The sequence below is a fragment of the Crotalus tigris genome, unplaced genomic scaffold (assembly GCF_016545835.1).
Source record: "Crotalus tigris isolate CLP2741 ecotype Arizona unplaced genomic scaffold, ASM1654583v1 scf7180000024324.182252, whole genome shotgun sequence".
Lineage (NCBI taxonomy): Eukaryota > Metazoa > Chordata > Lepidosauria > Squamata > Viperidae > Crotalus > Crotalus tigris.
In genome coordinates, this window is record NW_024100495.1 from 42,501 (window position 1) to 54,950 (window position 12,450).

At 44.9% G+C, this 12,450-nt stretch overlaps 1 protein-coding gene across 1 annotated transcript in view; it reads right to left on the bottom strand.

Moving 5' to 3' along the window:
- LOC120299943 (lipoxygenase homology domain-containing protein 1-like) overlaps positions 1–12,450 on the bottom strand; it is a gene marked incomplete at its 5' end in the record, with an annotated part of 90,956 nt that overhangs the window by 42,009 nt on the left and 36,497 nt on the right. The window contains 2 exons of the mRNA XM_039325302.1: positions 1,300–1,435; positions 7,319–7,405. Of these exons, the coding sequence (XP_039181236.1) occupies positions 1,300–1,435; positions 7,319–7,405 (223 nt within the window). The remainder of the gene's footprint in view (positions 1–1,299; positions 1,436–7,318; positions 7,406–12,450) is intronic.

Sequence of the window (12,450 nt, forward strand, 5' to 3'; positions counted from 1 at the left end):
GGACTAGAAGACCTTCAAGGTCCCTTCCAGCTCTATTCTATTGACTACTCACTAGACCAAAACTGAGCTTGTCAGCTTCAGGTGAGCCGTGTCCTATCCTATTCCAAAGAATTTGAACAAAGAAGAAACACTGAATTTCTACAGGGAGTCCTTGACTTATGACCACAGTTGTTGGCCACTGGGCCATGGGACAGGCAGGACAGTGTTCACGCATGTGTGTGCGCACTCACCCCCACTTGTGCTAGAGCCCACGGAACCATGTGTGCATGCGTATGGGGCTAGCAGCAGTGGCTAGTGCCTGTGCGCCTATGCAGATGGGGCCACTAGCGCCGTGTGGGTGCGTGCAGCCCCATTCATGGCGTCTCCACGGGCACACAATTTTCCCAGGTGCTCCCTTTCCCTCCAGGCCACCAGAATGAAAAAGTTGGTGACCTCTGCTTTGGAGAATAGCTGGACTCCCTCTTCTTTGGGGTAGCCCCTGAGATACTGGAAGAGTGCTATCATGTCCCCCCTCGTCCTTCTCTTCATTAAACTGGACATGCCCAATTCCAGCAACCATTCCTTATATGCTTTAGCCTCCGGTCCCCTGATCATCTTTGTTGCTCTTCTCTGCGCTCTTTCTAGACTCTCAATATCTTTGTTACATCGTGGTGACCAAAATTGAGTTAGTGATAGCAAGAGAGAAAAGCAAGATCTAAAGACTTCCCACGTGAATTCCTACATTAAAGCATTTGTCTCCCAAAACCCCAACCTAGAGCCCAACTATCCAGTTCGCATCCAGTGAATCCACAAGTACAAAATTCTTACGGAAACCGGAGCTCCTAAAGGATGGTTCCCAGGCCCTTCACTGGATCTTGCAACAGGCTGGAGATAAGGCCGACAGCCCCTAGCACATTCCTTTCCCCTTTTCACATCCAAAGAGATACATCAAAGTTGAGAAAAAGCAAAAGTAGAGGGAATACATCCACAAGCCCCCCCCTCCCCTTCCACTAGAATGGCAGAGCCCCGAAAAGAAATATTGAAGGGGTTTCTGACAGGTCACTAACCGAAGTCAAGGACTACCTGTATTATTTTAATGTTGGCTTGTTTTAATCTTTTCATTACTTTTCACCTGTTTTTATCATTTGTAAGCTGCCCAGAGTCCCCTAGTAGGGGAGATGGGCAATGTAGAAACTGAATGAATGAATGAATGAATGAATGAATGAATCTCATTAGCAGAACACCAAACCAGGGAAGAAATCTTCAACATGGCTTAAACCAGCCATTAACCGCTTCTCGTTCTATCCGCATTCTTCTCACCTGGCATCACTTCGGCCACCAGTGGTCCTTCTGCTGCCAGCTCCCGTACAATCTCATTGTCATCCTCGTTGATATCTAACCACCGGCCACAGTTGAAGGTGTACTTCTCTTTGGTCAGGGTTTTCAAAAAAGTGACCTTAAAGGGTTCAAAAACAAAATTATGCCAGAACAACTACCCAGTGATATATCGGGTGTCAAATGGGAGAAATCAGGCAGTTCACATGAATATAAAGGTTTCTTGCAGGCTTAAGCTCTTTACAAGAATCTGATCTACTAAGGGTCAAAAAAATAGGCAGTAGATAAGAGCTAAGGATGAAACTTTGGCAGCTACCTGCCTCTGCGTTTCAACTTGCTTTTAGATTAAGGGGGAGGAGGTGTTACTTTCAAATGGGTAGATGGAGAAATGAAACTTCTTCAGTTCAGCTGCAGGCAGTGGGAGCCTGAAGCCTTGTCAAGGACACCAGAATGGGTGTGGATTTGAAGCAGACAGTTCCCATAACAAAATGGAAATACTAATAATAGTATTGGAAGGGACTTTGGGGGACTTCTAGTCCAACCTCCTGCTCAGGCAGGAAACCCTGTACTATTTCAGATAAATGGTTGTCAGTCTCTTCTTAAAAACTTCCAGTGTTGGAGCATTCATAACTTCTGGAGGCAGATTGTTCCACTGATTAATTATTCTGTCAGGAAATTTCTCCTTAGTTCTAGGTTGCTTCTCTCCTTGATTAGTCTCCATCCATGGTTTCTCGTATTGCCTTCAGGTGCGATGGAGAATAGCTGGACTCCCTCTTCTTTGGGGCAACTCCTGAGATACTGGAACATTGCTATCCTGTCACTCCACTTCCTTCTCTTCATTAAACTAGACATACCCAATTCCATCAACCGTTCCTTATATGTTTTAGCCTCCAACCCCCTAATCATCTTTGTTGCTCTTCTCTGCACTCTTTCGAGAGTCTCAACATCTTTTTACATTGTGGTGACCAAAACGGGATGCCGTATTTCAAGGGCCACCCTTTTTTTGATATGAATTATGCAAGATGTTGGAGGTTTAGCTGGGAACTATTGTTTAAGTCTATGAATTGGGGTTGGAACTTCAGAGTTAGTTTTTCTTCAACATAACCAAGCTGTGTATTTAATAAACAGTAACTAAATGATTCTGGAGCTTTGTTTGGATTATTTGGATTCTTGAGCTGGATGTTGACAGTCAGTGGAATTCAAGGTGAGCTTAGATGCATATCTAAATTTGAAACACTGCATTGTGCCACACTTGGCTTCCTAACTCTGTAACCTACCTGTGTTATGCAACAGAATTACTCTACCTTAATAATAATAATAATAGTAGTAAAGTTGGAAGGGACCTTGGAGGTCATCTAATCCAACCCCCTGCTCGGGCAGGAAACCCTACACCATTTCAGACAAATGGGTGTCCAATCTCTTCTTAAAAACTTCCAGTGTTGGAGCATTCACAACTTCTGGAGGCAGGTTGTTCCACTGGTTAATTGTTCTGACTGTCAGGAAGTTTCTCCTTAGTTCTAGGTTGCTTCTCTCCTTGATGAGTTTCCACCCGTTGCTTCTTGTCCTGCCTTCAGGTGCTTTGGAAAATAGCTTAATTCCCTCTTCTTTATGGCAGCCCCTGAGATATTGGAATACTTTGTAGAGTTATGTCAGGGTTCCACATTTTCAAGTAATTGCCAAGGTCTGTTAATACAGTACAAGTAACCCTCGAGGTAGGACTGCAGCTGAGTCCAAAGTTTCTTTCGTTAAGCGAGACATTTGTTACGTGAATTTTGCCCTGTTTTACGACCTTTCTCGCCACAGTTGTTAAGTGAATCACTGCAGCTGTTAAGTTAGTAGCACGGTTGTTAAGTGAATCTGGCTTCCCCCGTTGACTTTGCTTGTCAGAAGGTCACAAAAGGGGATTACATGACCCCCTGGGACACCGCAGCCGTCGTAAATATGAGTCCATTGCCAAGCATTTGAATTTTGATTACCTGGCCATGGGGATGCTGCTGGTAGTAAGCGTGAAAAATGGTCATAAGTTACTTTTTTCTGTGCCGTTGTAATTTCAAACAGTCGCTAAATGAACTGTTGTAAGTCAATGACTATCTGTAGTGTATATTCTGGAGTTAATAGAATAGAACAGAACAGAACAGAACGGAATGGAACAAAACGGAACGGAACGGAACAGAACAGAACAGAATAGAGAAAATATAGAATAGAACAGAACAGAACAGAAAAGAATAGAATAGAATAGAATATGGAATATGGAATATGGAATATGGAATAGAATAGAATAGAATAGAATAGAATAGAATAGAATAGAATAGAATAGAATAGAATAGAATAGAATAGAATAGAATAAAGAAAATATAGAATAGAATAGAATAGAATAGAACCGAACAGAGCAGAGCAGAACAGAACAGAACAGAACAGAATAGAATAGAATAGAATAGAATAGAATAGAATAAAGAAAATATAGAATAGAATAGAATAGAACCGAACAGAGCAGAACAGAACAGAACAGAACAGAACAGAACAGAACAGAACAGAATAGAATAGAATAGAATAGAATAGAATAAAGAAAATATAGAATAGAATAGAATAGAACCGAACAGAGCAGAGCAGAACAGAACAGAACAGAATAGAATAGAATAAAGAAAATATAGAATAGAATAGAACTGAACAGAGCAGAACAGAACAGAACAGAACAGAACAGAATAGAATAGAATAGAATAGAATAAAGAAAATATAGAATAGAATAGAACCAAACAGAGCAGAACAGAACTGAACAGAATAGAAAAGAGTAGAATAATGGAATGTAGAATAGAATAGAACAGAACAGAACAGAACAGAACAGAACAGAACAGAACAGAATAGAATAGAATAGAATAGAATAGAATAGAATAGAATAGAATAGAATTGGAAGAGATCTTGTAGGTCTTCTAGTCCAGCCCCCCGCTCAAGCAGGAGAACCTATACCAACTCAGACAAGTGACTGTCCAGTCTCCACCTCCAGGGATGGAGCGCCCACTATTTCCAGTGGCAAGCTGTTCCACTGGTCAATTGTCCTCACTGTTAGGAAGTTTCTAGTGGAACAGCTTGCCACCAGAAATTCCAGGTTGCTTCTCTCTTTGCTCAGTTTCCAACCATTGTTTCTCGTCCTGCCCTCTGGTGCTTTGGAGAATAGTTTGACCCCCTCCTCTTCTTTGTGGCAGCCCCTCAGATACTGGAACACTGCCTTCATGTCTCCCCTATTTCTTCTTTTCTTGAGACTAGCCAAACTCAAGTCCTGCAGCCGTTCTTCGTATGTTTTAGTTTCCAGGCCTTGGATCATCTTAGTTGCTCTTCTTTCAACTTGTTCCAAGATCTCAACATCTTTTTTGTGATTATGGTGGCCAAAATTATAATAAATGTCGCAGGAAATTTAATGGCCAGGTAACTGGCCTAAACAAACTATTATATCAATTAAATAGTAAACATGAATAAAAATGGACCTGGATTGGGAAACGTAGCAAAATATCCCTTCTAAAACAGGTTAACATTCTCTTCTGTTAAGGGAAAACCTGAAGTCTGTGGTATTTAAACTGTTTGCCCTTCAGATATACTTAAGAAGTTTATGTCATCTGTCTAATAAATCGGAACTTCCTTTCAGTTGGCCCAAGCTATAAGCTCACATCTGGATAAATATATAGGATTACATCTGTAAGGTTTTTAATCTCAAGACATTTAACTAGACATGCCCTTAGAGGGATTATTTCTGGGTAAACGTGCTTAAAACCAAGCAGGGAACGGTTCCAGTTCATGAATTGGCAAAACATGGCATCCTTATTAATAATATTCTGGATCAGGAAAGAAAAGAGGAATCCCAAAGTCTTTCAAAAGGCAACTGTCACGGTTCCGACAGATGAAATTCTTCTAAACAACTTCCAGGCATTGTTTACCTTCAAGAATCTTTTATTTGAGTAGCATAATATCGGCACTGTATAATCAAAGTCAAAAACTGAATTGCCCTCCTCTAAGGACATAGTATCAAAGCAGATTCCCTCCTCCAATTAACAGTCATAAATCACATTCCCCAATTAGCTTGAAGCGAGGGCTTCCTCTCCAGTTCTCCAGCCCGCCAAGTCCTTACCAGCTCTGGTTACAATTACCTTGATTCTCACGCTAGGTTTAGGGTTGTTATGTCTAGCTGGACTTTCGTTCACGTCCCCCCCTCCCATCATCATCTAACTCTAAAAGCAAAAGGTAAAAGATGGCTGCATTTCCCTCTGTCGTCAGTGCAAAAACATCCAATGTTAGCCGTGCTGACAGCAACTTTTCTTTCTTTGTTTTTCCTGGAAGACGGTTCGCTGCTCATCCCAGAAGCTTCTTCAGTTCTGATCAAATGGGAGAGGATAGAAGGATCTATATTCCTTGTAGTCACCTGGTCGTTAGTGCTCTTAGCTGGCATATAAATTCTTTCATTCTCCACCATTCCGTCGGAACTGAAGAAGCTTCTGGGATGAGAAGGGAGATGTCTTCAAGGAAAACCAGTTGCCTTTTGAAAAAGCATCCTTGGGACAACCGCGATCTGGATGACGAAGACTCTCCATCGAAACTAAGCAAGGAGAGAAGCAACCTAGAACTAAGGAGAAACTTCCTGACAGTAAAAACAATTAACCAGTGGAACCACCTGCCTCCAGAAGCGGTGAATGCTCCAACACTGGAGATTTTTAAAGAAGAGACTGGACAGGCATTTATCTGAAATGGTACAGGGTTTTCTGCCTGAGCAGGGGGTTGGACTAGATGACCTCCAAGAAGCTGGGGGTTGGACTAGATGACCTCCACCAACATTATTATTATTATTATGGATCATTGCACAGTCAGCCAGATGTTCAGACTGGATTTGGCATTTTGTCTACCTATCGAGTCCTTACCCAGGAGCTGGGATAGGCAGATGTGGATGTTTGATGGTAAACACCTTTTCTTCTAGTAGTTCTGCAGCTGCTGGCCCTGGTTATTATTATTATTATTATTATTATTATTATTATTATTATTATTATTATTATTAAAAGAGGCACCTTACAGTTAAATGCCATCCTTTCCTCGGAGGTGAAAGCAACAGTAAACTAAGATTAATGTGGTTAGGAATTAGACAATGGCTGAAGGGTTGAAACGAGCAGCCTTAGAATTCAAAAGCTGGAAGATGCCCTGCAGGGAAAGTCAGTCAACAAGTGGCACTGCGTGGAAGTGAAATAATACAAAATAAATAAAAGAAAGTATAGGAAGTCCTCAACTTACAACTGAGCCCAAAACTCCTGTTACTAAGCAAGACAATTATCATGGGAGTTTTGCCCTGTTTTACAGCCTTGCTGGCCTCAGTACTTAAGTAAACCACTGCAGGTAAATTAAATTAAATTAAATTAGTCACACGGCTGTTAATAATTCTGAGTTCTCCCCATTGACTTTGGGGGTCACAAAAGGGGATCACGTGGCCCTCGGGGGACACCGCAACCGTCATAAATACGAGTCAGTGGCCAAGTGCCTGAATTTTAATAACATGGCTACGGGGAAGCTGCAACGGTCGTAAGTGTGAAAAACGGTCATAGGTCACCTCTTTTCAGTGCTGTTGTAAATTAGGACAGCCACTAAATGAAGGGTTAAGTTCCTGTAGGACTTCCGTCTGCAACCCCCTTTATCACTTTTGCTGCCCTTGCTGACAGCTGTTCCCATTTGTGCAACTGCTTCTTTAGATACAAGGTGCACAAATGGGCAGGTGGGTCCACCCCAGTGGCTCAGAGTGGATAATCAAGCGTAGAAATGACATATCAGATCTTTCAGAAGACGAAAGGGTCCTTAAGAGTAGAAAAATCTGCTCGTTCTTCCTGAATATTACCCTGGGTCAGTGTTCGCGTTGGCCGTGAGCTCTCAAAAAGCTATTAGTAGTGCATTTGTGCGTGGCTGTTAGTATGGCTTGCTACTCTCAAAACAGCTCAGGTGCTTAGGGTTGACTTCTGAAACAGCCTATTTTTCTTCTTACCTTATGGAGATGCCAGCCCGAAAAGGGACTCCGTTTCTCGTGCCATATCCGAATTTTGAATAAGGTGCCCAGATCTGGAAGCTCGATCTATACAAATAAGCACAAACGTGTTAACAGAATAACAAATTTGGAAGGGACCTTGGAGATCTTTTAGTCCAGTGACGGCGAACCTTTTAGAGACCGAGTGCCCAAACTGCAACCCAAAACCCACTTATGCATCGTCGGGTGCCAGGTGGGTGTGGCCCATTGGCTGGGTGTGGCCCATTGGGTGGGCATGGCTGCGGTGGAAACGGCAGACTGGGTGGGACTAAAAAGTTCAATCAACCAATTCCAACTTTGCAAGATCTTTTTTTTTCCCAGCGAGAAGTTGAAATTGACTGATTGACTGAACCTTTTTTTTTGTCTCGGCGGTGGAGGCGTAAAGCAAAAAGGTTTTATAAAACCCAGCCGAAGGCCTAGGACTGGGGCGACGGCGTGTGTGCCCACAGAGAGGGCTCTGAGTGCCGCCTCTGGCACCGGTGCCGTAGGTTCGCCACCACTGTTCTAGTCCAACCCCCTGCTGAAGCAGGAGACCCTATGCTATTTTAGACAAATGGTTGCCTAATCTCTTCTTTAAAACTTCCAGTCTGGGAGCATTCACAACTTCTGGAGGCAGGTTGTTCCACGGGTTAATTGTTCTCACTGTCAGGAAGTTTCTCCTTAGTTCTAGGTTGCTTCTCTCCTTGATTAGTTTCCATCTGTTGCTTCTTGTCCTGCCTTCAGGCGCTTTGGAGAAGAGCTTGACCCCCAATTCTTCTTTGGGGCAACCCCTGAGATACTGGAAAACTGCTATCATGTCCCTTCTCGTCCTTCTCTTCATTGAACTAGACCAGGGGTAGGCAACCTTGGCTCTTTTATGACTGGTGGACTTCAACTCCCAGAATTCCTGAGCCAGCATGGTTCAGCTTGGAAACCTCTCCCTTTCCCCTCAGCATGGCTGGCTCAGGAATTCTGGGAGTTGAAGTCCACGAGTCTTAAAAGAGCCAAGGTGGCCTACCCCTGAACTAGACACACCCAATTCCAGCAGCCGTTCCTTAAATGTTTTATCCTCCAGTCCCCTGATCATCTTTGTTGCTCTTCTCTGTACTCTTTCTAGAGTCTCAACGTCTTTTTTACATCGTGGTGACTAAAACTGGATGCAGGATTCCAAGTGTGGCCTTACCAAGGCCTTGTAAACTAGTATTAACCCTTCACGTGATCTTGATTCTATCCCTCTGTTAATGCAGCCTAGGATTGTATTAGCTTTTGGGGCAGCTGCCTCATTCATGCTAACACATTTCTATCACAGGCGCAGCAATGCTGGACCAGAAAAAAAAAATGGAACATTTTCCATGAACTAATCAATGCTTCAATCAGTGTACTTTGATGACATTAAATAATAAATCCATTGTTTATTAAAAAGGCAACAGTGGCCAAATCTAACTAAAGGTGGTGCGAGAATGTAGGGAGCGTTCAAGACGCAGCTGCCTTGTGAAATTGTGGGCATTAATTTTAATTTTACTTTTAATAAAGGGGAATTTTGGTAGCTCACAGCTGAAACGAGGGCTCCTTAGTGCTTTCTGAGCTTGGTTGTTTTCTTGCAGACATTTCATTATTCAAACTAAGTAATTTTAAGTGTGTTTTTTTTAAAAATAAAATAAAAGTAGACATCTGCAAGCACCATTAACTGATTTCATCTTGGGTATTGTTGACTGCTCTGGACTGGCATAAAGGATTTCAGAGTTCTTGATTAGGGCGCAGAAAAAAACCTATATGAGAGGCAAATGCCCAGAATTGCATATCTTGGGGTGGATAACCTTTTTTCTCTTTCCAAGGTTTATACAATGACAATACCAAAGTAAAGAGAACTGTTCCTTTTTTATTTTTAACACAAAATACTGTAGGTTAAGTCTTCCGAGAAGCAAATGGGCCAGGCTATCCATAAGAAAGGCTGAGCACCAAAGAATGGAAGCCTTTGAACTCTGGGGCTGGAGAAGACTCCTGCGAGTCCCCTGGACTGCAAGGCGATCCAACCGGTCAGTCCTGGAGGAGATCAACCCCGACTGCTCTTTAGAAGGTCAGATCCTGAAGTTGAAACTCTAGTCCTTTGGCCACCTAATGAGAAGGAAGGACTCACTGGAGAAGAGCCTGATGCTGGGAAAGATGGAGGGCAAGAGAAGAAGGGGACGACAGAGAAGGAGGGGGCTGGATGGAGTCACTGAAGCAGTAGACATGAGCTTCAATGGACTCCAGAAGATGGTAGAGGACAGGAAGGCCTGGAGGAACGTGGTCCATGGGGTCGCGATGGGTCGGACACAACTTTGCAACTAACAACAACAACAATCCATAGGTAGCCTGTGAACATTTTGCATTGCATGCAAAATGATACGCTCTTATCTGAGCATTTGGATTTCAAAGTTGAGGAATTTGGGCAGTGTCCTCGTGCGACACTCTGCGTGTCCCACAAAGACACACTGTGTGAATGTGGGGAACCACAATCGATCTCATCTATCCCAAGGGGCATACAATGTGTTTCAACATTTGGGGCGGAAGACCTCATGTCAATGAGAGAAAAGGATAAATGGGCGAATATCGTATCATATTAATCCCGATTATTATACATACTTTTAAACGTGATATATATATTTTTATGACCTATTCAGCGTTTCTTAACGATGGCAGCTTTAAGATGTGTGAATTTCATCTCCAAGAATTCCCCAGCCAGCAGAGGTGGCTGGGGAATTCTGGGAGTTGAAGTTCACACATCTCAAAGCTGCCCATGTTGAAAAACACTGGCCTATTTTATGCCTGTTTTGACTTGCTCCGGGTTGAATGCTATACATCTAGAGTTTGTAGGTGTTTATTCCGACATGATTAAAGAAAGAAAAATGTGTCATTTTTTTTTTATTCTTTGGGCTGGTGGAGACCCCCCACCCACCCACCCCCTATCTTGATTAAAAATTTATGGAAAATGTTATTTTCCTATAAGTTGTGTACAGTTTTAAATTCCCAGGCCCTTCAAGATAAAATCAAAATCACATTTCATGATGTAGACAGGGAAAGCATGAATGAGTCTATTTTATGCAGGACAAGGAGAAAAGAAATCTTGCAACCGCATATTGTAAGAGATCAAATATAGTTCATGCTGACATTAAGGCTATCAAATGTCTGCTCAACTGTAGCCCAGGTTGTTTAATAATTAAAGCCCTATTTCGCAATGACTTTTGCTGGAAGAAGAATGAAAGAAATGGGGACTTCTGGTCTTGTGCCGTGGTGATCGGTTGTGAGATTGCAGACCTCCGCGCCCCACGGTTAGTTTCGCCCTGCCGGGGGACCCTAAATGGATCTAAGTTGCCCCGGAGAGACGGTGAAGAAAGAAGGGTGCCCCGATGACTCTGGAATGATGGCAGTCATTTCATTCATTTCGGGGAAAGCCTTCTAACCCGATAGGAGAAAGGCTGGCCGTACTACATTGACCAGCCTAAGCTACCTGCAGCTGAAGTCCGAAGGCACTAACCAGCACAACAGTGAACAGCGTGCTTGAAACTGGGTGAGGAATTTCACCCTCTCTCTCCTATTTTATACTTAATTTCATGGAAAAGATCCCCAAGAAGCAAAAAGCCTCCCAAAGTGAGAAGGGGGGGTTGTCACCCTTCCCTCCTTCCTTCCCTCTCCTTCCTTCCTTTCTTCCTTCCTCCCTCCCTCCCTCTCTCTCCCTTCCTTCTCTCCCTCCCTCTCCCTCCCTCCCTCCCTCTCCTTCCTTCCTTCTCTCCCTCCCTCCCTCTCCTTCCTGCCCTTCCTTCCTTCCTTTCTTCCCTTCCTTCCTTCCTTCCCTCTCCTTCCTTCCTTCCTTCCTTCCCTCCCTGCCTCCCTCCTTCCCTCCCTCCCTCCTTCCTCCCTTCCTTCCCTCCCTCCCTGCCTCCCTCCCTCCCTTCTTCCTTCCTTCCTTCCTTCCCTGCCTCCTCCTTCCCTCCCTCCCTCCTTCCTCCTTCCTTCCGCTCCCCCTGCCTCCCCTTCTCCTCCCTCCCTTCTTCCTTCCTTTCCTTCCTTCCTTCCCTGCCTCGCCTCCTTCCCTCCTCCCTCCGTCCTTCCTTCCTTCCCTCCCTCCCTGCCTCCATCCTTGCCCTCCCTCCCTTCTTTTCCTTCCTTCCTTCCTTCTTCCCGTCCCTCCTGCCTCCCTCCTTCCCTCCCTCCGTCTTCCTTCCTTCCTTCCTTCCTTCCCTGCCTCCCTCCTTCCCTCCTCCCTCCTTCCTTCCCTCTTCCCTCCCTCCCTGCCTCCCTCCTTCCCTCCCTCCCTTCTTCCTTCCTTCCTTCCTTCCTTCCCTCCCTCCCTGCCTCCCTCCTTTTCCTCCCTCCCTTCTTCCGTCCTTCCTTCCTTTCCTTCCTCCCTCCCTGCCTCCCTCCTCCTCCCTCCGCTCCTTCCTTCCTTCCTTCCCTCCCTCCCTGCCCTCCATCCTTCCCTCGCCTCCCGTCCTTCCTTCCTTCCTTCCTTCGTCCTTTCCCTCACCTCCCTGCCTCCCTCCTTCCTCCCTCCCTTCTTCCTTCCTTCCTTCCTTCCTTCCCTCCTTGCTCCCTCCTTCCTCCCTCCCATCCTTCCTTCCCTTCCTTCCCTCCCTCCCTGCCTCCACTCCTTCCCTCCCTCCCTCCTTCCTCCCTTCCTTCCCTCCCTCCCTGCCTCCCTCCTTCCCTCCCTCCCTTCTTCCTTCCTTCCTTCCTTCCTTCCCTCCCTGCCTCCCTCCTTCCCTCCCTCCCTCCTCCTCCCTTCCTTTCCCTCCCTCCCTGCCTCCCTCCCTTCCCTCCCTCCCTCCTTCCTTCCCTTCCTTCCCTCCCTCCCTGCCTCCCTCCCTCCCTCCCTCTCCTTCCTTCCTTCCTTCCTTCCTTCACATTTAGCCATAGCACTTAGACTTATATCCCTCTTCGCAGGGCTTTACAGCCTGCTCTAAGTGGTTTACAGAGGCAGCCTATTTGCCCCCAACCATCTGGGTCTTCATTTTACCAACCTCGAAGGACGGAAGGCTGAGTCAACCTGAAGCCCTGTCAGGATCGAACTCCTAGCTGTGGGCAGAGTTGGCCTGCAATATTGCATTCCAACCACTGTGTCACCACGTTGCGAA